The 24,756-nt window shown below is 39.8% G+C and overlaps 1 protein-coding gene and 1 pseudogene across 15 annotated transcripts in view; one reads left to right on the top strand and one right to left on the bottom strand.

Moving 5' to 3' along the window:
* The first annotated feature begins 2,753 nt into the window (after nucleotides 1–2,753).
* Nucleotides 2,754–3,280, top strand: LOC129022253 (olfactory receptor 7E24-like; annotated as a pseudogene).
* Nucleotides 3,281–10,040: 6,760 nt separating this feature from the next.
* SYNJ1 (synaptojanin 1) overlaps nucleotides 10,041–24,756 on the bottom strand; it is a 99,145-nt gene continuing 84,429 nt past the window's right edge. For 4 of the 15 annotated variants that reach the window (XM_054468515.2, XM_054468516.2, XM_063659817.1 and 1 more), the window contains 4 exons: nucleotides 23,177–23,247; nucleotides 20,988–21,096; nucleotides 20,209–20,444; nucleotides 10,041–13,104 (listed from right to left, as the gene is read on the bottom strand). In XM_054468515.2, the coding sequence (XP_054324490.2) occupies nucleotides 12,292–13,104; nucleotides 20,209–20,444; nucleotides 20,988–21,096; nucleotides 23,177–23,247 (1,229 nt within the window). In that variant the 3' untranslated portion in view covers nucleotides 10,041–12,291. Of the gene's footprint in view, nucleotides 13,105–16,159; nucleotides 16,184–18,733; nucleotides 18,804–19,957; nucleotides 20,445–20,987; nucleotides 21,097–23,176; nucleotides 23,248–23,375; nucleotides 23,415–24,693; nucleotides 24,742–24,756 lie in introns of those variants that run through there. The other 11 variants (XM_054468520.2, XM_054468519.2, XM_054468522.2 and 8 more) reach the window with 7 other exon arrangements.

Here is a 24,756-nt window from a genome sequence, read left to right on the forward strand (position 1 = left end):
TCATCTGCGTAGTCTCCCAGTTATTAGTGCACATTTCATTATTATTTTACAGACTAGAAAAGGAGCAACGCATTTTCATATAGCTTGTACTAGATCATGAAGTCAAAAAGGGTGAAGTCCAATTTGAACCAGGCAGTCTAAGTCCAGACACATGGCATTTGGCCAGTCCTCTCCCTGCATCCAACCTGCCCTCTCAAATCCTTGTCACTCAGGCCAATGCCCCTGCTCACTGTGCCCTTCCCTTTGGGGGTTCCTTGTAGACCACAGCTAGACCAGTGGGTGCCACAATCACTGTGTCAAGTATAGAAAGGGCAGCTGAGATCACATCAAAGATTCCAGAAAGAATTGGCACAGGACCATTTGGGACGCATCTCTCCCTTGGCCCTGTTCCTGGCTTTCCTTACAGCTCTTGACTTCCTCAAAGGAGTCACCAATTCGGAGTTTGGCTTCCATTCCTATTGAGGAAGCTGGAAACCATTTCAAAAATGCTCCTCAGATATGCCTGTGGTTAAGACCTCTGAGCTCTACTTAAAAGTTTTTGAACCTGGCGCGGTGGCTCACGCCTGTAATCCCAGCCCTTTGGGAGGCTGAGGCAGGCGAATCTCAAAGTCAGGAGTTCGAGACCAGCCTGGCCAACATGGTGAAACACCGTCTCTACTAAAAACAGAAGAAAATTAGCCGGGCGTAGTGGTGGGCGCCTGTCATCTCAGCTACTCGGCAGGCTGAGGCAGGAGAATAGCTTGAACCTGGATGCGGAGGTTGCAGTGAGCCGAGATCACCCCACTGCACTCCAGCCTGGGCAACAGAACAAGACTCCATCTCAAAAAAACAAAAACAAAAAAACCCCACAACTTTTTGAGAGTTGGAAGACCATGAAGTATAGTACCCGGGACTTAGAGTCTGGCCATTAATTTTGAATACCACCCTTTCTACTTATCTGTATGGCAAGGGGTGAGAGGTCCATCCTCTGAGACTCAGCACTCTCATATGAGTTGATTTCTAGTTGATCCAATGGAAGTGAGCAATGATTAAACCGATCGTGGGTGCCCGCTGCATTATCTCTATGTGATGGATGCATAAAGTCAAGGCAAAGTGAATTTGAGATACATTCGTTAATATTTTGAGCTTAAACTCCATACAATTCAATGGAAATATCCCCTGACCTGCAGTTCTGCTTTCCCTGCATTCCAGACAGGACATTTTGTTTTGTCCTTGTCTCAGTAAGTACTGAGTACTGTGAGAGGAACAAGTGAGTCTCTTTTGTTTCTGATTCCCTAGAGCCTATATCTTGCTTGGCACATAGCAGATAGCCAAAGTAAAAATCTATGTTAATTATTGAATGGATGCTTCCTTGGTTCACAAAAATTGGCTGTCATCAGTGTGACTTCGGCTTACTTGATTCTTTTCGTTTTTTGCTTTTTGTTTTTTGAGACGGAGTTCTGCTCTTGTTGCCCAGGCTGGAGTGCAGCGGTGTGATCTTGGCTCACTGCAGCCTCTGCCTCCCAGGTTCAAGCCATTCTTCTGCCTCAGCCTCCCGAGTAGCTGAGACTACAGGCACGTGCCACCATACCGGGCAGTTTTTGTATTTTTAGTACAGGTGGGGTTTCACCATGTTGGCCAGGATGGTTTTGATCTCCTGACCTCGTGATCCACCCTCCTCGGCCTCCCAAAGTGCTGGGATTACAGTCGTGAGCCACCGCGTCCAGCCAAACTTTCTTATGAAAACTCTAAGTCCACCTAAGCTAAGGACAGGAGTAATAGCTTACATGAATTTTAAAACAAGACCCACCAATTTGAGTAAGCAATTACTCTCTTAAAGGAGAAAAGTCAGAAAACGTAATAATGAAATCACTAGGACCTAACTGGCATGTGGAACTATTTTCTGCTTATGAACTATCAACTTCAATTTCATTTCCAGATGGCATGGTCTCAGGTGTTATACAGTGTTTATAAATGTTCTAAATCAAGGGAATTTGTATCAGTCTATTAGAATAAAATAAAATATTTGAGTTCTTAAATTCCTTTAATTAGGATAACCTTTTTCTTAAAGTGAAGAGAATGGTTTTATTACATATTTTTCTTCGGAAAAGATAGGCTGTATTTTCTAGCAATTACGAATTTGTTATATATGATGATCTGGTTCTTGGAACATTCTTGAATCTAGTGTCTCTAAGGCAGGTGTGTACAGCAAGAAGTGAATAACACAGAAATCAATGATGAAAGCATTATAAGACAATTGAGTTTGTCAGAACTGCAAAATATTGCTGAGTGTGGATTGCTCTGAAATCTGAAAACATTAGTTGTGAATTGCTTATATCCAAAATGCAGACACAATGCTGGGTGTTGGTTTGTTTCCGATTTTTCAACCCTCTTTTCTAGGCAAAAGGTGTCCAAACTATACAGACCCACAGAATCTAACAGATGTCTCTATATTCCTCCTCCTAGAACCTCAGAGGATCCAGAACTGCAGCCGGTCGTCGTTGGGCTGTTCCTGTCCGTGTGCCTGGTCACAGTGCTGGGGAACCTGCTCATCATCCTGGCCATCGGCCCTGACTCCCACCTCCATACCCCCATGTACTTCTTCCTCTGCAGCCTGTCCTTGCCTGACATCAGTTTCACCTCCACCATGGTCCCCAAGATGATTGTGGACATCCAGTCTCACAGCAGAGTCATCTCCTGCGCAGGCTGCCTGACTCAGATGTCTCTCTTTGCCATTTTTGGAGGGATGGAAGAGAGACATGCTCCTGAGTGTGATGGGCTGTGACCGGTTTGTAGCCATCTGTCACCCTCTATATCATTCAGCCATCATGAACCCATGTTTCTGTGGCTTCCTAGTTTTGTCTTTTTTTTTTTTCTCAGTCTTTTAGACTCCCAGCTGTACAACTTGATTGCCTTACAAATGACCTGCTTCAAGGATGTGGAAATTCCTAATTTCTTCTGTGACCCTTCTCAACTCCCCGATCTTGCACGTTGTGACACCTTCACCAATAACATCGTCATGTATTTCCCTGCTGCCATATTTGGTTTTCTTCCCATCTCGGGGACCCTTTTCTCTTACTATAAAATTGTTTCCTCCATTCTGAGGGTTTCCTCATCAGGTGGGAAGTATAAAACCTTCTCCACCTGTGGGTCTCACCTGCGAGTTGTTTGCTGATTTTATGGAACAGGTGTTGGAGGGTACCTCAGTTCAGATGTGTTGTCTTCCCCGAGAAAGGGTGCAGTGGCCTCAGTGATGCACATGGTGGTCACCCCATGCCGAACCCCTTCATCTACAGCCTGAGAAACAGGGATGTTAAAAGTGTCCTGCGGCGGCCGCACGGCAGCACAGTCTAATCTCAATATCTTCTTATCTGTTCCATTCCTTTTGTAGGGTGGATTAAAAAAGGCAGCAAGGTCAAATAAGAATGATATCACAGGGTGAACACCCAGTGTGACATTACAAGTAATACCTCCCTAGGATATAAAAAATGCTGTCACAGAGTATACACACATGGGGTACACCCACTGTGATATTAGAAGCAATATCTCCCTAAAATATTATGAAAAATATCACAGGGTATGCAGACTGTGTGATATTAGGAGTAATATTTGCCCTGGTTATTATGACTAATATCAAGGGTGTACACACACGGGGTACACGCACTGTGATATCAGGAGTTGTATCTCCCTAGGATATTATGAATAATATCACAGGGTATACACTATGTATGTACATCCACTGTGATCTTTGAAGTAGTATCTCTCTATGAGATTACAAATAATATCAAAGGGTGTACACCCCTGTGACATATTAGGAGTAACATCCTTCTAGGGTATTACAGATAACGTCACAAGGTGTACACCTTCTGTGACATTTTGTACACCCTTTGTGACATTTTGTACACCCTTTGTGACATTAAAAGTAACACCCCACTAGGATATTACGAGTAATGACACAGGCGGTGTACACACATGGTGTACACCGCCTGTGCCATCAGGAGTAACATTCCCCTAGGATATTATGAATAATATCACAGCAGGTGAACACACATGGTGTACACTCCGTGTGACATTAGGAGGAACATGCCCCTAGGATATTAGGAATAGTATCACAGGCGTTGAATACGCATGATATACACCCCCGGTGACATTAAAAGTAACATCCCCCTAGGATATTACGAATAATATCACAGGGAATACACCCCATGTGTCATTAGGAGTAACATCCCCCGAGGATATAACGAATAATATCAGAGGGTGCACATGCATTGTGACCTAAGTAGTAACATGTCTTTAGGATATTACAAATAATATCACAGGGTGTACACACATTGTGACATTAGGAGTAACATCTCGCTATGATATGACGAATAATATCACAGGAGGTACAGCCCCTGTGATTTACGAGTAACATTTCTATAGAATATTACAAGTCATATCACTGTGTGACTCTGTGTACACCCTGTGTGACATTAGGAGTAACATCCCACAAAACTATTACGAATAATATCACAGGGTGAACACCCTCTGTGACATGAGGAATAACGTAGTTTTAGGATATTATGAATGATATGACAAGGTGTACACACCCTGTGACGTTAGGAGCAATATCCGTCTAGGATATTAGGAATAATATCACAGGGAACACACCCCCTGTGACATTAGGATATTACGAATAATATCACAAGGTGTACACGCATTGTGACATTAGTACTAATATCCCTCTCATATACTATGAATAATATCACAGGGTGAACATCCCTGTGACATTAGGAGTAACATCCCCCTAGAATATGACGAATAATATCACAGGGAGTACACACCCTGTGACTTTAGGAGTATCACCGCCCTGGAATATGAGGAATACTGTCCCAGGGTATTAACCCCCTGTGACCTGAGGAGTAACATCCTGCTGGAATATTATGAATAATATCACAGTGTGTACACCAACTGTGATACACACTGTTTACAATAGTGTGTACACCTACTGTGATATTATATTAAAAGTTATATCTCCCTAGGGTATTGTGAATAACATCACAGTGGGTGTACACCCACTGTGATATTTGAAGTAATATCTGCCTAAGATATGACAAAAAATATCAAAGGGTGGACCCCATCTGTGACATCAAAAGTAACATCTCTTGTGGATATTCCAAATAATATCACTGGGGACTGTGTATTGGGGAAGGGGGCGTGTGGGGAGAAAGCGTATGACTGAAGGCCTGGAAATGCCCAGAGCCAATCTGGGCTTTATAGGAAGACTGATAACTGATAGTGGATAGAAGGGGGATGGAGCCTTAGGGGGAAGATGTGTCATTATTTCTAGTACTGTTGAGACAGGGATCACCCAAATGCTGGAACAGGCAGTACTGGTCTGATTGGCAAACGTCCATCTCGCCGGAAGGAGAAATGGGCTACTATGTTTTCTTAGCTCCTGACTGCCTGCCATAAGGTCATGCCCTTTCTCTTGAATCCAATTCTGTACTCATCAACTTCTTAAAATTTTACACTATAGCCTTACAGATAGAGAGCTACATGTCCACAAACTTACATATTTTACAGGATCTCAATATAATTTTTAATAATGTTGAGAAATGTAGAAAATCGTTGCATAAGAACCCATGTACTGACCATCCAGTTTTGTTTAAATATGTAGTTTAGTAATCATCTAGTGATTATTAAAATTACCACAGATCAAGCCCGTGCAGTATGTTTAAATTTGTCAGCCCTGGTATTCGTCGTCCTCATAACTTTATTATACCTGCATTCTGTTCAGCATTTTCTTTTTTTCTTTTTTCTTTTTGAGACAGAGTCTCACTCTTGTCGCCCAGGCTGGAATGCAGTGGCTTATTGCAACTGCCGCCTCCTGGCTTCAAGCGATTCTGCCGCCTCAGCTTCCTGAGTAGCTGGGATTACAGGCGCCCGCCACCATGCCCAGCTAATTTTTGTATTTTTAGTAGAGACGGGGTTTCACCATGTTGGCCAGGCTGGTCTCGTGACCTCAGGTGATCCGCCAACTTCAGCCTCCCAAAGTGCTGGAATTATAGGCGTGAGCCACCACCCGGCCCTGTTCAGCATTTTCTTAAGGTCCTTTTCTTCTCATACAGGTCTTGTCTGAAATATCTGTTAGCTCTTTCTTGGTGTGATTTCAGCAATCATAAATCATGCAAAGCCTGTTGTCTTGCCCTCAGGCACCCAAGTGACTTCTGAATCTGAAGACCAAGATGACACCCGGTGTGGTCTTGTGAGTTTTGGCTGTTTTTCTCTTAGTATTTTAGGTGCTGTTTGTTTTCTAGGATGAAGAGCATCTTATGAACACTTGTATCTGTTAAGCAATCCATCAGTGATTAACGTCCTGGTCTGGATAATTTATGAGTCATTCATGATGGCTGCTGGATGTCAGGCAGCCAGAAAGAAAAAGAGCAAATTTTACTCTATTGACTGCTTTTTTTTTGTCCTAATACACTACAGATACAGTTAAAGCCCCCACATACCTCTTTCTAATCCCATTCTCTTCTTCCCCTTCTCCAGAGGTAAATTGCTATTCTGAATTTGGTGTTTATCATTTCCATTGCATGTTTTTTATACCATTAACGTGTATGTACCCCTAAAAATACATCCTCTTGTGTATTTTAAATTTTATTTTATTTTATGTATTTATTTATTGAGACGGAGTCTCAGTCGCCCAGGCTGGAGTGCAGTGGTGCAATCTCGGATCACTGCAACCTCCGCCTCCCAGGTTCAAGCGATTCTCCTTGCCTCAGCCTCCCAAGTGGCTGGCATTACAGGCGCCTGCCACCACGCCCAGCTGATTTTTTTGTATTTTTAGTAGAGACGGAGTTTCACTATGTTGGCCTCGAACTCCTGACCTCGTGATCCGCCCGCCTTGGCCTCCCAAAGTACTAGGATTACAGGCGTGAGCCACCGCGCCTGGCCTTTTAAATGTTATATAAATGGTGTCTTACTATTTTGTATCTTGCTTTATGGCTACACCGTGAGGTTTTCTCATATGTTCTTCTCACTCACTTATTTTCACTGTTGTCTACTATTCCACTGTATGACTATGCCACTCCACTCCCCTGTTGACGTTTATTTCTGGTTTTCACCATTACAAACAATGCCTCTCATGCTCCACAGGTCCTAGTTTCTCTAGAAGTCGGATTTCTTATTGACAGGGTATATGAATTTTACCTAACATTGTTAAATTGTTTTCTTGAGCTGATGTGCCGGTTTACCCTTTCACCAACCATGTAAGAGTTCCCCTCTCTCCATATAATTGGTAATCCTTGATATGGTCAGACATTCTTCTAACATTAATAAATTGGTGTTTTGATTTATACATCAGTTTCTTGTGAGTTTGCTTATTACATGCCTATCACCCTTGCTATAGTTTCTGGTCCTGCAGAGCTCAGAATCTGGCTGTGGGTCATGTAAAAACGATGAAAACTAAGCTACAGACTGGAGAAGTATCTGCAAACCACATATCCAATGAAAGATGAGTAGAATCTGGAATATGTAAATAATCCTCAACTGTAGAAACAAAATCCATTTAGATGATGGGTAAAATACCACAGACACTTCACTGAATATAAGATGGCAAATAAGCACTTGAAAAGATCTTCAGGCTGGGCACAGTAGCTCACACCTATAATCCCAACAGTTTGGGAGGCCGAGGTGGGCGGATCACCTAAGGTCAGGAGTTCGAGACCAGCCTGGCCAAAATGGTGAAACCCATCTCTACTAAAAACACAAAAAATTAGCTGGGCATGGTGGCAGGTGACTATAATCCCCACTACTTGGGAGACTCAGGCAGGAGAATCGTTGGAACCCGGGAGGCGGAGGTTGCAGTGAACCAAGATTGTGCCACTGTACTCCAGCCTGGTCGACAGAGCAATACTCTGTCTCAAAAAACAAAACAAAAACAAAATATTTTTATCATTAGCTGTTAGGGAAATGCAAATTGAAACCACAATGAAACATCCGCTACTATAATGGCTAAAATAAAAAATAGCGACAACACCAAATGAGGAAAAGGATGTGGAGAAGCTGGATTACTCATGCATTGCTGATGGGAATGTAAAAGGGTAGGCACTCTGGAAGAGTTTCAGTTTTTAAAAAACTGAAGCATGCCATTACCATATAAGCAAGCAATTGCACTCCTGGGCATTTATCCCAGAGACATGAAAACTTATCTTCATAGCAGCTTTATTTGTAATAGCCACCAAACTGGAAACAACCCAGGTGTCCTTCAGTGGATGAATGGTTAAATAAACGGTGGTACATCCATACCATGGAATACTATTCAGCAATAAAAAGGACCAGAGAGTACATGCAACCTAGATGAATCTCCAGAGAATTATGCTGAGTGAAAAAAGCCAACCCCAAAAGGTTTCATACCACGATTCAATTTACATAACATTCTTGAAGTGAGAAAATTATACATGCAGAGATCAGATTAGTGGTTGCCAGAGGTTAAGGGCAGGGGAAAAGGAGATGGGATGAAAGGGCAGCAGGAAAAGGGCAACATGAGGGCTCCTTATGGTGATGGAAATGCTCTGTATCGTTCATGTCTTGGTCATGCTCTGGTACTGTAGTTTTGCAAGATGTTACCCATAGGGGCAAGTGGGTAAAGGGGTACACGGGGTCTCTTTATTATTTGTTATAACTCCATATTAACCTACAAGTATCTTAAAATGGTTTTTGTAAGCCAATAGTTCTGTAACTTCTTAATAAAAGGTTAATGAACATTAATAATTAAGGTAAGAATTTCAAATATCAATCAGATAGGTCTGAAAAAAGGTAATACTAGCCTTGGCTTTTTTTTTTTTTTTTTTTTTTTTTTTTGAGATAGGGTCTTGGTCCGACGCCCAGGCTGGAGTGTGGTTGTGTGATCATAGCTCACTCACTGCAGCCTCGATCTCCTGGGCTCAAGTGATGCCCTACTCAAACTTCTGAGTAGCTGGGACTACAGGGACGCACCGCCATGCCCAGCTAATTTTTTTGATTTTTATCAGAGAGAAAGTCTATGTTGTCCAGGTTGGTCTCGAACTCCTGGGCTCAATCAATCCTCCTGCCTTAGCCTCCCAAAATGCTGGGAGTATAGGCATGAGCCATTGCACCTTGCCTAGCCTTGGCCTCTTTTTCTTTTTTTTGAGACAGTCTCCCTCTGTCCCCCAGGATGAAGTGCAATGGCGTGATCTCGGCTCACTGCAACCTCCGCCTCCCAAATTCAAGCTATTCTCCTGCCTCAGCCGCCTGAGTAGCTGGGATTACAGATGCCTGCCACCATGCCTGGCTAATTTTTGTATTTTTAGTAGAGACAGGGATTCACCATGTTGGATGTTGGTCAGGCTGGTCTCGAACGCCTGACCTCATGATCCACCCATCTCGGCCTCCCAAAGCGCTGGGATTACAGGCGTGAGCCACCATGCCCGGCCCTGGCTTTTTAATTTGGGTCTCTTTAGGCAGTCCCTTTTTCTGACTGGTTATTTGTGTCCCAATTCCTCTTTGCCCCCCAGTTGTTCCTTCTGCTTTGGGTAAGAAAAATCATTCCTATTTCTTGCATTATTTTCAAGTCAGCATGTTTTGTGTGAAGGCCTCTCTTATGCAATAAGCGCATGGACTTTTTTTTTTTTTTTTGAAACGGAGTTTCACTCTTCTCGCCCAGGCTGGAGTGCAGTGGCACAATCTCGGCTCACTGCAACCTCTCCCTCCCAGGTTCTAGCGATTCTCCTGCCTCAGCCTTCCCAGTAGCTGGGATTACAGGCCTGCACCACCACGCCCGACTAATTTTTTTTTCGTATTTTTAGTAGAGACGGGGTTTCACCATGTTGGCCAGGCTGGGCACGGACTTTTTAATAATGATCAGTAATCTCGGAAAATCTTTCTTCTTATTTTTAGAGGAAGCACTATCTGGAGAAATGAAAATAAGGTCTTGAATTAAAATATCTGATTCGGCAATAAGGGTTAAGCTTATTTTGTTTGAACGTCACCAAACTCGTGTATGTAAAGTACAAGGAAAACGGCTGAGAAAAATTCTTCCCTTTCGAGCAAAGAAGTCAGCATGGTAAAGACAGATATATTTATTTCATATGACAGCACGTTTCACAGGATATGTACAGAATGTCTGTGTACCACTGACTTTAATACTGTACTTCTATAAAGTTTATAGTTATAAATATTGTATGCCACATAAGCAATAAAATTCTTACATATAAACGGCAATCTAATATAGAGAACAGACAGTTCACAAAGAGATCCTTAGTGTCTAACTTCTGCTCTGCTTTTAACAGAACTAGTAAATATTTAATAATACACAGAATAATGGCTAGTTATTTGCAGCATACCTTTAACTTTCATAACTTTGTGCATTTTCAGCAACTTGCCATGTGTAATTTTCCTGATAAAGGCTGGGCTGCTGATATGTATATTTTAGACAGTAGTTTATATCCAATAGGAAACATTGCTCACAGATCTGCAATTTGCACTAGTGAAGTTTACCTAACAATGAATTATTTTGCTAATGGAGAGCAAATACCATATACACTAGTCACATGGATGTTAAAGCCACAGTTTCAACAAGTTAATTCACATTTTGAAGCATACTGCTTATAGTAATACTGCTGTTTAAAAGACACTACTGCTGAAATGATTAGAACCTCCAAAAAGCACAATATAAAACTCACAAGAGTTATTTCTAACAGCAAATCCTGGCTGTTAACAGAGACGATTACTTCTATAAATATAGTATTTTGATAACATTTGAGCATTTAGAAAAATGCTTTTTTTCCTAATAGATTTGCTTTATGTCATAAGTGCAGTGCAGTTTGCTGTGCTTTTAACATTCTACATATTCGTAGCCATGAACGCTATTTTTTGATATTCCCTCAATGTACATCTTTAAAGGTTAAGTGTGGACATAGGAATTTAGGTGGACATATACAACTCTTTATATAAAAGGAACGTTAATGTAAGTCTTAATGGGTAAAGATGATTGTAACTGAAACTGACAAAGAAACAACTATTGCTCAAGGAGTTTTCTGATTGGTTTACTTAACGATATCAAAATACTACATTCTGTAAAAATTCTGTGTACTTCTTCAAAAAATTAATAAATGCGGGATCAGTTGCATATTGGCAGTGCAGGAGACAAAATCCGCAGCTACTTTGAGGTATAGCCTCTAAAAACTTAAAGCAGCATCATAGATGTGTTATGTAGCCTCGTAAGAGGGGGGAGAACATACACTGGGTATATTCCCAATTCAAAGCACTCAGGGGATGGCTGCTTTCCCTGCTAAAAGCAAAGTTCAGAGCAAAAGCAGCAAAAAGAAAACATGGGAGGGATATGGGCAACATATATTTGAACGTACGCAGAGAAGAGAGTATGGTTAGCTCTAATATTTCTCATTGAACTTGGTGGTATGTGCCTTCCCTGCATATAAGGCCATAGTGCTTTTTTGGGAGCGCTAGAATATCCATCCACTTGACAATGACCACAAAATAGGCTGTTTCCAGCTGTAAGAACCTCCTCCTGGAGAAAAGCGTATGAAGGTGCTGGAGTGAAAAGTAACAAGGTTGTGTGTATTTGAAGGGGTTGGGTGTGGAATGGTAGAAAATTCTGATTCTGTGGTGAGATTATTCTAGTTTTGAAAATAAAATTAACGAAAGGTCCAAATTACATTTGCAGCCATCTTTTTGGTAATGTGATACTGAAAAAGGGACTTTGTTGGAACTTTTAGGTATAATTTGGTCTGAGTTATAGCCTAGAAATTAAACTATGAATTGTAAAAATATGTAAATGTATATAGAAGTACATGTGTTTGTATGTATTTATATGTACACATACCTATACTTTTTTCCTTTAAAGCAATGCCTTTCAAAACTCTGTTCACTGTAATCTTGGCAGCTCTTTGGTAAATACTCATAGATACCAATTGTTAACAAGTATGAGAGGGCTGGTGGAAATGTCAGCTGAAAGTTGGGTGGGCTTTTTGAGATTCTTCAGAAGACTGACCAAAAAGTTTCTGAATAAGGACGGTTTTCTAAAGTAGTTTTAAGCACTTTTTATGGCTACTACTGTCTCCTATTCATCCAAAGAGAAATACATCAAAACTCCAGTTAACAATGAGAAGGGTTTTTCCTTATTTCCAATATACACATAGTCCAACTCTGTACACATCAAATAGTGGTGTTTTGTGAAGATATCAGTGCACTTACAATGACTTATTGCACATAATGAAATACTAATGCCCAATTCTCTTGGCTCTATCCTGCCAAAAGCAAATACCCACTGTCTTCTATTGCATGGCGTTATCTTTCCGTAAAGTCCAGTGTGGGTGAAGCCTTAGAGGCCAAGGTTGTGAAAGGATCTACTGGAGGGCTGGTGCCGGGTGGGAGCAGAGGGACAGGAGGTGGAGGAGGTCTTCTTGATGGCAACACACAGAAAGAGACATTTGTACCTTTATTCCAGTCGTCATTCAATGTCAGGTTGGAGCCGGAAAATGAACTTGGCTGATTACCCAGTAAGTCTGAGCAAGCTGACTTTGACTTCCCTTTCACACCAAAATCCTCTTCTTCCTCGAAGGTTACCCACCCTTTCGGGTTGCTGATTTTTAATGTAGACCGGCCCTGTAGATCAAAACTGTCCTTAAAGTCATCAAGTGAAGATGAAGCCTTGCTTTTGTTATGACCAAGAGGCTGCAGAGAAGGGAAAGGACTGATAGTAACGGGCTCTTCTTTGGAGAACCATGAAGTTGCCTCTGATTCTTGAGACTCGGCTCTAAATGGGTTTCCAGGAGCAGCAGTCCTGTCACTGAAAGGATTTGTCCTGGTCAAGCCAGTAATAAATAGGTTTGGAGAACTTCGCATATTTTCCTGGGATTGACTCCGAGCTGGAATTGGAGGCATTGTTGGCATGCAACTTACAGAACTCAAAGTATTAACATTACTTCGCGTTGCAGAAGGCAACTGGATCAACCTCTTTGGGTCTGGGGTTGGAACAGGTGACGTTTGAACAGATAGCTGAGCCTTTGATACAGCAAGCAGATTAAATGACAGATCTTCAAATGGGTCAATCTTTAATGGTGATTCTCGTTTGCCATCAGAGATTCCATTTGTTTTTACCTGCAAAAGAAAGGGAGCACTGAAAAATCAGTCTATATTTACTCTTAATACCCCCTATTCTTCCTGTCTCAATTATTCTTCCCTTTTTAGAGGCAAGCATATAAATTTAAAACTAAAAAGTAGCTTTGTGTAGTTACTCTGGTGGTTTAAATAAGATGAAACAGCTACAATCTTTAAAAACTTCTTTCTAAATAAATCCTTTCTAATTAAATCCATTTTTAAATCCCTCAAAATCAAATAGAGCTTATTTCATTCATGCAAGTTTTGAAATGGTAAGAAGGAGAATTGTACAGAATTAACAAATTTGTTCATGTCCAGTTCTATCACATTTCAGCATGAACTTAAGAAATCCATACTTATAACTTATGCTAAATCTATAAAAATAAAATTCTAACACCCATCTATGATGATGATGTGGTTTCACTGTTCTTTTAAGTATGTTTTCTAAAAGTAATGTTACTATGGAAATTCGATTTTATAGATAAAATTAATTCTATTAGCATATTTTATTCCTAAGATGAAGACTCCATCTTTCCCTCTTCTACTTGGAAAAATAAATTTTGAGAGTTCTTTGCGCACCCCCCCCCCCTTTTTTTTTTTGGAGACCGAGTCTTGTGCTGTCACCCAGGCTGGAGTGCAATGGCACAATTTTGGCTCACTGCAACCTCCACCTCCTGGGTTCAAGTGATTCTTGTGCCTCAGCCTCTGAGTAGCTGGGACTACAGGTGTGTGTCACCAGGTCCAGCTAATTTTTTGTATTTTAGTACAGATGGGGTTTCACTATGTTGCCCAGGCTGGTCTCAAACTCCTGAGCGCAGACAATCTGCCCACCTCAGCCTCCCAAAGTGTCAGGATTACAGGCGTGAGCCACCACGCCCAGCACTGCTGATTTTTAATGTAAGTTCTCCTTTGTTGAATAAACTGAGTAACGTGAGGCTGGGCGCAGTGGCTCATGCCTGTAATCCCTGCACTTCGTGAGGCTGAGGCAGGTGGATCACCTGAGGTCAGGAGTTCCAGACCAGCCTGGCCAACATGATGAAACCTGTCTCTACTAAAAATACAAAAAATTAGCTGGGCATGGTGGTGCGTGCCTATAATCCCAGCTACTCAGGAGGCTGAGGCAGGAGAATTGCTTGAACCTGGGAGGCAGAGGTTGCAGGGAGCTGAGATCGCACCACTGCACTCCAGCTTGGGCAAGAGCAAAACTCCGTCTCAAAAAACAAAAACTGAGTAATGTGGCAACTTTCCGTAAAAAAATTGACCCTCCTGTCTTGTAAAAATATTCCAAAACAGATACACTGTTAGTAACCAAATGCAACCATTGCTTAAAACCAGAGGAAAAAAAGTTCCATTTTCTATTTGGTTTATGAAGTCTACAACCACAATGAAGTTGTGCCTAGAGTGGTGCCTGGTCCCTTCTATGTGACAGAGTTGGCTGTGAACTGTTATCAGTAGAAAGAGTGCTTGGAATTCCTTCACTCTTGCCCTAAATCCCTTGGTCCCTACTCCATAAAGAAGGTGGTTGGAGTGGAGCACAGCCAAGGGACTGAGCAAAGACAAATGATCAGATGAAGGAAAAGAACTATGTTTCTGGCCTCATAAGCAAATTAGCTTATCAGGCATACATTATTAATTTTGAAAAAAATGTATATAATTCTTAAAACTAGGGTAGATGACTTGGACACTTATGCTAACTTAAGAAAATTTCAGGGTTGGATACAATAGGGCAAAAAAAAATTCAGTTCAAGACTGGCAATGTAATAAAATGAGCACTGCCCAAAAGGAATTTGGATAGTTGTTAAAGCAACATCACTATACTTTCATGAAATATATTGGAAAAAAACAGCAGCAGTCTCAATAAAATGTAACTGCATATTATGAAACACTTAGTTACTGCTTAAGAATAAGGAAGGATGTTCACTTGTAAAAGGAAATGGATGACTTAAGTGAATAACTTTCAAGTATCTGTTTTATTCAGCTATCCTAGAATATGCTTTATAATTGGTTGAAACAGTATATTTTTCTTCAAACTTAGTGTGATAAATTTGTACAAAATTAAAGAGAAAACATGTCACAGACTTTAAACTGCATTCTAAATGTCTTAGGTAAGTAGACCTATATGTGGAAATGTACTTAAAAAGAAATTTATATAGATATTATAAAATTAACTCTATATTACCAAAAATCTCTGGACTATTTATAGTTAATATAAAATGGAAATACTTGTGTCTGAGACAAAATTCTCCTATGGCAGATAGAACCGTATGCAAAACAGACATTATAGGAAAGGAGAATTTTGTGCTCTGCCAGCTTAGAATAGAAGTCACCTGCTTCATAAGTGCTATACATTTAAATACCTTTATTTTCATATATAAGAAAATTTTTATTTCAAAATAAGTTAATTTGATAGAATCAGGATCATTCTTCCCAGACTTGAAATTACAATGACAACCACATCACCATTCATCACATTAGAATTAATTTGTAATCTAAGCAGAATTTGTGATGACAATATTAAAATTGGTGCTACTTTTACAGAGAAAGGTGTTGGAAGGACCTTTAAATAATCTTGTTATACTGGTAACTTTAATCTTTCTAAACCATCAATTCTTCCTTACCAATAACAATCTTGCTACTAAAACTATTTGAAAAAATATTTCCCCCAAATATTTTTTCCTAAAAAAACATACTGAATTTTATGTTTATGTAATTACATAAACACCATTGTTAAAACCAAGAACCAATCTGGTTTTGCCAAAAAGGCCTTCATATACCTAAATCTTACTTTCTTGAAGTTACACTTTTTAGTTTTGTTAATTTTCATTAAAAAATGAAGCAAAAAGTGGTAAAGCATTAGCAAGAACAACTACATGGTTCCTAAAATCCAAAATACTAAGAAAAAGAAAAAGCAGGTTTTATGGTATGATAGAATTTATTAATGGAGACAGGTGGTTTTAAAAATGGGTGAAACTTTAGATGTATGAAGCAGAGATTCATACATCTAATGTGCTGAGACGAATGAGAACACATGTAAGATTGATAAATTGTCAGATACCTGTTACCCTGATGGTTGCTCCTGCTTTGAGAAAGGAAACAGACATCAAAGGAAAGAGTTAGGAGGACAATCCGAGATCAACCAGCAACCCTAACAATTCAGTCAACAAAATACTTTCTGTTCTAAGTTACATACAGAATCCAAGAGCAGCAACATTTGCAGGTTGTAACATAAATTCAAAAGACAATTCCAATTCCTTTTATAATTTTGTTGAATTAGGGTCCAGACTTTAGTTTTGTCTGAGGTTGATTACTAACCAGTTCAGTTTTGTTATTCCAAAAATAATACTCCAAATGATTTCAGAGTTCTAAAATATTTTAAGCAACCTGTTTTGGACTGAATATTTGTGTGCTCTCCCCTCCCAAATTCATGTTGATTCCATAAGCCCCTGTGTGATGGTATTTGGAGGTGGGGCCACTGGGAGGTAATTAGAGTTAGATGAGGTCATGAAGGTGGGACCCCATGATGGGATTAGTGTCCTTATGAGAAGAGACACCAGAGAGCTTGTGCAAGGGTGTGTGCATGCTCTCATTCCAGGCACCACATGCAATGAGGCTGTGTGAACACACAGTGAGAAGGTGGCTGTCAGCACACCACAAAGAGTGCCCTCACCAGAACTCAACCATGCTGGCACCCCAATCTCGGACTTCCAGCCTCCAAAACTGTGAGAAAATAAATTTCTGTTGTGTAAGCCACCCAGTCTATGGTATTTCGTATGTCAACCCAAGCAGACTAAGACACAGCCTTAGGATAGCCTAGGGATGTCATTATTAGAGAAAATGGCAATGTAATGGTACAAAATGGTACCATTTTTGGTACATACTATTTTGCAAAAAGACTACCCCACTGAAAATTAGTACTCATTTTAACAAAATGGTCAGGATCTAGCTTGTTTTATCTTACTCAAATTTTCTGAAGGATGATACTCTTAATATCATTAATTTACTTCATAATGTATTAGTTGGAAGGTACAAGAAACTTGTACCTTACAAGAAATTTGGAATTTACCTTTGTTTAAAAATGAAATAATAATCCCTCTATAATATACCATTATTTTTTAAAATCTGGTATCCTCAAGCAACAGTTTTGAGGTAAATCTCCAATATCTAAACCTATTACTAAACAGCAAAACTAATTTTGACAATTCAGAGACATTACCCTGAAATATATTAAGTACTTTAGAATTCCCTGTCTAGTAAACATGAGACTCTTATTTAACACTCAGAGTTTTATGTATCAGCTCTGGCAGTGGATAGATCAGGAATAGGTTTATACTGAGAGGTACAAAGTTGCTGTATCCTCCATTAAATGGGTCTAGAATGCTGCGATTTTTCTACCAGGTCTCACAGTAACAGTACAGCAGTGAGTTCGGTTCCTTTACTTCCAGTTGCATTTCCTTATTTCTGGCTCTCAGCTGATAAAGATGACTAAGATGCTGGAAGTCAGATAGATAAGTGAGGATTTTTTATACTTTGTAAAGGATGTATGACATGTTATATAATCACTCGAATTAAACGAATCTCTTCTATACAAAATTATAAAGTCAAAGGATAAATAATAAAAAGTAAAACTGGGTCATGTACGTTATGTTTTAAATACCTTGTAGATTTGGAACAGGATAAGTAAAGACTTGTGAAAATTACAAATGTTCAATTCTAAAACTATTCCATGTCATTACAAAGTATCAAACTTGTCATATTTAAAAATCTCACCATCAGGTTTGAAAATCTTGTAAATTTTTCAACTTACAGCTACTTCCAATAATTTAAAAAAATTTTTATTATTTTTAAAATAGGCATTATTTTATGGTTCAACATTCAAAAGGTACAAAAAGATAAAAAGACTCCTCCTCACCTCCCTCCTGGCCCCCAGCATTGGGCACTCCCTGGAGGAAACTGTAACCACTTTGTGATCCCTCACAATGACACTCTGCATGTAAACAAGACCCCACCCTCCAAGAAAGAAAAGTGTCTCTGTGTATCTAATATTAAGGAGTTTGATATCAATGACTGAGGCAAAAAGATACTTCAGGATTTGAAACAAATATCTTTGTCTTTTTGATGAACTGACAACCATGAGATTCAAGAACACAATCTAAGGGGGCACACACAAAGCATGTGCCGTCGGCCACCAAATCGCTATACTCACTTCAATGAAAAACATAAATCAAAACAATGGAAAGTTTTCTGAGAAAATGATATGTGTCTTAGAATGATTTTATAATGATAACTACAAACTCAGCTGACAGTTTGCACTTCCGGAAGTTTTTCAGAGTAGTTTATCTACTTTCGTATTGGTCTAAGGACACTTAAACCATCAGAGTTTTAGTAATTATGGCACGCATCTACAATGAGATGGATGCCCTAAAACAGTCCTAGAAAGCTCAGAGTGGCTAGTTGAAAAAGCTTTTTGCCCTTCAATTACATTTTAAAAACTACAACATAGTATACAAGAAAATAAGAAAAATTCACGATTCACTAAAAATGGATTAGCAGAAAAAAAATTCATTATTTGAAGGAGTTCTACCATTATTATATATTTTCACCATCCTCAATTTTTCTTTTTTTTTTTTTTGAGATGGAGTCTCACTCTGTCACCCAGGCTGGAGTGCAGTGGTGCGATCTCAGTTCACTGCAACCTCCACCTCCCGGGTTCAAGCAATTCTCCTGTCTCAGCCTCCTGAGTAGCTGGGACTACAGGCGCACACGACCACACCTGGGTAATTTTTGTATTTTTAGTAGAGACAGGGTTTCACCATATTGGTCAGGCTGGTCTTGAATTCCTGACCTCAGGCGATCCACCCGCCATGGCCTCCCAAAGTGCTAGGATTACAGGCATGAGCCACCGCTCCCAGACTTCATCCTCAATTTTCTAAACTAAAAAAATATAGAATTCTTTTTGGTATTAACCAGCTTAAGGGAACATTTATTTTTCTGTATTATATATCCTTCAACTTTTACAAATGTGACTTAATAAATGCTAACTGCTAACTTTTTTCACATTGTATTGAATCATATTTACTTTAACATCTGTTTTCACCCTGTAGACACTTAAGAAACTGCTCACTTCTGCCAACTAGCTGGACATACCTATATATCTGTAAAAATAAATGTAAACTATTACTTATAAATGTGCTTAAGGGACATTGCCAATACGTATTATTTCTGTATTTCAGATCTTTCCAAAGTGTAAAAGAAGACTTTTTATTTATTTATTATTATTTTTGGAGGTACAGGGTCTCACTGTGTCACCAGGCTGGAATGCAGTGGAGGGATCATGGCTCACTGCAGCCTTGACCTCTTGGGCTCAAGTAATCCTCCCACCTCAGCCTCCCAAGTAGCCAGGACCACAGGTGCATGGCACAACACCTGGATAGTTCTTTAATTTGTAGAGACAAGGTTTCACTATGTTGCCCAGGCTGGTCTTGAACTCTCAGGCTCAAGGGATCTGCCCACCTCAGCCTTCCAAAGTGTTAGGGTTCACTCATCTCACAGTTTTTTCAAAAGAGTTCAATGAGATACTTTAAGGAAAGATCACTTTGAAAATTCAGAGTAGGCTGGGCATGGTGGCTCACGCCTGTAATCCCAGCACTTTGGGAGGCCGAGGTGGGCAGATTGCCTGAGGTCAGGAGTTCAAGACCAGCCTGGCTAACATGGTGAAACCCTGTCTCTACCAAAAATATAAAAATTAGCCGGGCATGGTGGCAGGCACCTGTAATCCCAGCTACTCAGGAGGCTGAGGCAGGAGAATTGCTTGAACCCGGGAGGTGGAGGTTGCAGTGAGCGGAGATCATGCCACTTCACTCCAGCCTGGGAGACAGAGCAAGAGTTTGTCTTAAAAAGGAAAAAACAAACAAACAACAACAACAACAACAAAAAACCCAAACATACATATACACACATATATATGTGTAATAACAAAATATAAAAAGAAAATTAAAACTCGTATTTATTTTTACTTCTTATAACAGGCAATAATTAAAATAGGTATGTTCAAAGACTAAATCATATGCATCAAAGATAATATTTTGTGTAACAAATGAGACTTACTTGCGGTTGTGAGGAAGCTTCTGAAGGCAAGCTATGGGATGACCTGCTTCGAGGTGGTGGTTGTGGTGGGGTTTCCAAATTTGGCTGGGGGCCAGACTGAGGCATAGGTGCTGCCACAGGGACAAGAGGCTCTTGCAACCTTTGAGCAGGCGGGGGCAAAGAAGATGGCGGGGGCAAAGAAGACTGCGGAGGAAAAGCAGCCTGAGGCTTCAGTGGTTCAGGAAGGAAAGTTGAACCTAAAAAACCAGTGGTTGTCAGATGTTAGGTGTATTCTAGAAAACCACGTTTTTTTCCTTCGTTAGTGAAATGTTAGGAGAACATTCTAGTTATTTCTTCCCCCAATAAGTAGCCTAATTTCTTGTGGCATAATGAAGGAAGGATATATCTATTTGAATATGTTGTAGAAGGTGGGAGATGACAGAAGGAAAAAGAGAAAAATATACAACAAACCCAGTAGAGTATTTCTAATATAGTATCTACCTTTCTTTTCTTTCAATTTTTAAAAATTTTTGATTTTTGAGACAGGGTCTTGTTCTTTTGCCCAGGCTGGAGTGCAGTGGCGTGATCACGGCTTACCACAGTCTCAACCTCCCGGGCTCAAGTGATCCTTCCACCTTAGCCGCCCGAGTAGCTGGGACCACAGGCATGTGCCATCACCCCTGGCTAATGTTAAGAGTTTTTAATTTTTTTACAGGCGGGTCTCACTATGTTGCCCAAGCTGGTCTCAAATTTCTGGACTCAAGTGATCCTCCTGCCTCAGCCTCCCAAAGAGGATCTACCTTTCGACGTTTCTGATGTTTTGCTTTGGCTTTCAGGAGTCAGTCTTCCAGCAGATGCCCGCGCGTAGCTCTGTGGGGCACTGATAACTCCAGCACGAGGAGGAATCGTCTACAGATAGGAAACATAACACATGAGACATTTACTTACCTTCCACAGGTAAAATTCTGTGAAAACATTTGCTTTTGCATCTCATTTACTTTCTTCTATGATGGTATTAGTCCCTCATTTGTCATTTTAAGTGCTCTCTACTTGAAGCCATTATAATGATGAATTTTAAAATCTTCCTGTTTACTTCTGACTATTTACTATGTGCCAGACATTATGTTAATTACGTACTGTACAGGCATTTCCATTTCATCTTCAAAATATCCCTCAGAAGTAGGTATTATTTTATCATCTCTATTTTAAATTAAGATGAAGAAATATATACAACTTGCCCAAAGCCACACAGAAAGCAGAGCCAGGATCCGAACTCAGGTCTGACTAGCTGCAGGGCTAGGGTTCTTAACCATGTGCAATGCCGTCTTCATGGGGAAAAACTGGGATGATTTTAAAATATACCAGGAGATAGAGAGATATATATACCTGAGCAACTAGGAGACTCTGGGGAAAAAAACACCCTGAGATTTGTTTTCTTTTGGTTTTTTTTTGAGATGGAGTCTCACTCTGTGGCCAGATGGGAGTGCAGTGGCACAATCTCTGCTCACTGCAACCTCCACCTCCTGGGTTCTGGCCATTTTCCTGCCTCAGCCTCCTGAGTAGCTGGGACTACAGGCACCCGCCACCACACCCGGCTAATTTTTTGTATTTTTAGTAGAGATGGGGTTTCACCATGTTGGCCAGGATGGTCTCAATCTCCTGACATCGTGATCCACACGCCTTGGCCTCCCAAAGTGCTGGGACCACGGGCGTGAGCCACCGTACCTGGTCAAGATTTGTTTTTTAAGAGATGGGGTCTTGCTATGTTGCTCCAGCTAGACTTGGACTCCTGGGTTCAAGCGATCTTTCCATTGTACTCCCCTGAGTAGCTGGGACTACAGGTGCATGCCACTGCCACCCAGCCATATATATATTTTTTAAACACAGAAGTACAACTTTTGAATGACTAACTCAATATTCCGAATTTTCATATGTTTGCTGAAGGATCTAAGCTAACAATATTTATTTTAAGCAAAATATGAACTTTTAAACTCACAAAAATCCTGACTTTCTTTTCCTATACTTATGGTATTCAACAGAATAAAGAAAGTTCTTGTGCCAAATGTGGTAATGGAATCAGTGAATGGCAAATTTCCCTTTTTTTGAAAAAAGGAGGATAAATATTTGAGGAGTAATAATTACATATAAAAAAGAACCTTCAGATTGTTAAGTGGACAGCTACAACAGAAAAGACAAAAAACTTCTATCTTCACAGTAAGTGGTTTCTTCAGTTCTCACAATCTTAATAATCTTAATTTCTAGGTACAGTAACAGCTCTCAGTTTCTTACTCTTCAGATATGGGCCTCTCAGTAGTCCCAGCTTCTAGTGGACTAGCCTAAGTCACTGATTACTGGTTTCTATTTGCTCTTTCTCTCTGTTCTTGATTACCTGTTATAGTCCAGAGAAAGTTTTCAAATAATAAAAAACCTACGTGTTCTGAGAACATATAAACATATAGAAAAGATACATTCATCAGGTAGGGAAAAATCCCGTAACAACATCTACTCTCCTATTTCTAATACCTTTATGGAATATGATGAACCTGATCAAGAAAAAAACCAAAAAGAGAAAAAAAACCTTTAGAACCAGTTTTATTATACTGAATTTATCATTTTTTTTCTGAAATGTAATTAAAATCCTTTTTAATGAAGGATTACTTTATATCTTCATTAATTACTCAGGTAAAATGATAAAAAGCTGCCCAAATCCATCATTTCCTCATATACTGAGACTCTTAAGATATTTATTTAGTGACCATAATTGTTTTAAGTGTATCACTTTTATCCAAATAATGAAGTTTGTTATTTTTGAAGAGTATGTTAAAATAATGTTAGAGTCGGAAGATCATCAAGCGCAATTCCCTCATTTTAGAGTTGAGGAAATTGAGGCCTTGAAGGGTCACATGATTTCTCCAAGGTAACAAAACTGACTAGTAGTAAACAGGACTTAGAACCGAGACCCCTTGGCCCCAGGCGAGGTTTTACCTACCGGTCTGGCTGTACTGTATCCAGCAGGTCCTGGGCCTGCAAGTCCTGCTTGAGGTGAAGGCTGACTGCGTCCTGGAACAAAGACATCATATCATATATTTAAGTTTAAAAAAATAAAAAAGAAACCATGTACTTATATTCCAAGTGTCTATTTCATGGTCCAGTTTTAAGGGTGAATAGCTACATTCAAGTGTTTTTACCTATATTATCTTTCCGTGTTGTTCCAGGGCTTTTGGGTGCTTTGAAGCAAGAAGGGAAAAAAAAAATTAGTTGTAAGTTAACAATTAAGCAATATTGCATAACATCAGCTTGCTGTTCTGCTTCATTACCAGCAGAAATGGGGGCATGAGATGGTAACAAAACAAAGCACTTTGCTTTGTATAATGATGAAGGGTATTATCAGTCCTGAATGAAGTACTCCAAAAGAGAGAAAAATTACAATATTTAGAGAGACCTTTATGGGAGACAAGTGGTAACTTTAGTTTGATACCTCACTCATGGGACCACTTTTAGGGTGGCATTCCCCATAGAGCTCTCTCTTGTGAACCTTGAAAACATACAGTCAGCTGTGTGAATGGCCACTAGATGCGGCACTGCTGCCCCTTAGAGTCTGGAAGACAAGTGGCTTCTGAGCAACAGACAGGACTGCATTTGTCAAATTACACAAGAGGCTCCTAGTAGCACTACCTTAGGGCTTCACGCTGTAGATGTCATTGTGGATAAGGTTATCTTATGATGAGATCTTTTGGATTTCTATAACAAAATCGCATCATGAAGACAGAAGACAGGCATATGTTATTACCAAATATCTGCCTTATGGAAGACAGTGTTAAAAATATGTTCACACTCATTAGAAAGGTAGCTGAAGGATAAAATGAAACAAATTACTCTTGGAGCCAAAAGGAGTAGAAGTGACTATCAAGGGCAGCATCTTAGATAAACTCTCCTTTTTGTAAATAAATTCAAGTACAATTGTTATAAGAAATACATCAGCCTTTTAATAACTAAAATCATAACAAATGGCCTCTAGTCTTAAAGGTCTTTTAAACAAATCTGGCTCAGTGCTAATCTATAAAATAGCTATGTTATCTGAAATCAACTACAAAATATTATATTCTTGGATCTGAATTAATAGGGTTTAATTATAATCCTTAATTTTTAAAACTTCAGATTAGTAAAGTACATTTCTAAATATTTTACTTATTTTGAAAATAATTTTGAAGACATTCTTAAACAGTAATTTCACAACCTGGGCATATATAAACTATATATGAAACAGAGTACAAACAACATTAAGGATCTCAGGGAAATTAAATGGATATCCATTAGAAACTATAGGTGACATAGAATGAAGAGAGGAAAAAATACAAGGTATACATAAGGAGGGGAAAGAGAAGTTTACAGCTGGACCAAGAAAAGATTTAGTATGCCTGTAAACACTGGGGGGTGGGGAGGTGGGGCGCTGACACTGAGAAATAAAATGAGAGAACCACTTCTATAATGCAAGAGTCTTGTTACCTTCCATCTCTCTCCTAGCTACCCCAGGACTGGGAGGGGCTCCAATACCTTTTCAGAGAAAGA

This window comes from Pongo pygmaeus, chromosome 22 (assembly GCF_028885625.2).
Source record: "Pongo pygmaeus isolate AG05252 chromosome 22, NHGRI_mPonPyg2-v2.0_pri, whole genome shotgun sequence".
NCBI classification, from domain to species: domain Eukaryota; kingdom Metazoa; phylum Chordata; class Mammalia; order Primates; family Hominidae; genus Pongo; species Pongo pygmaeus.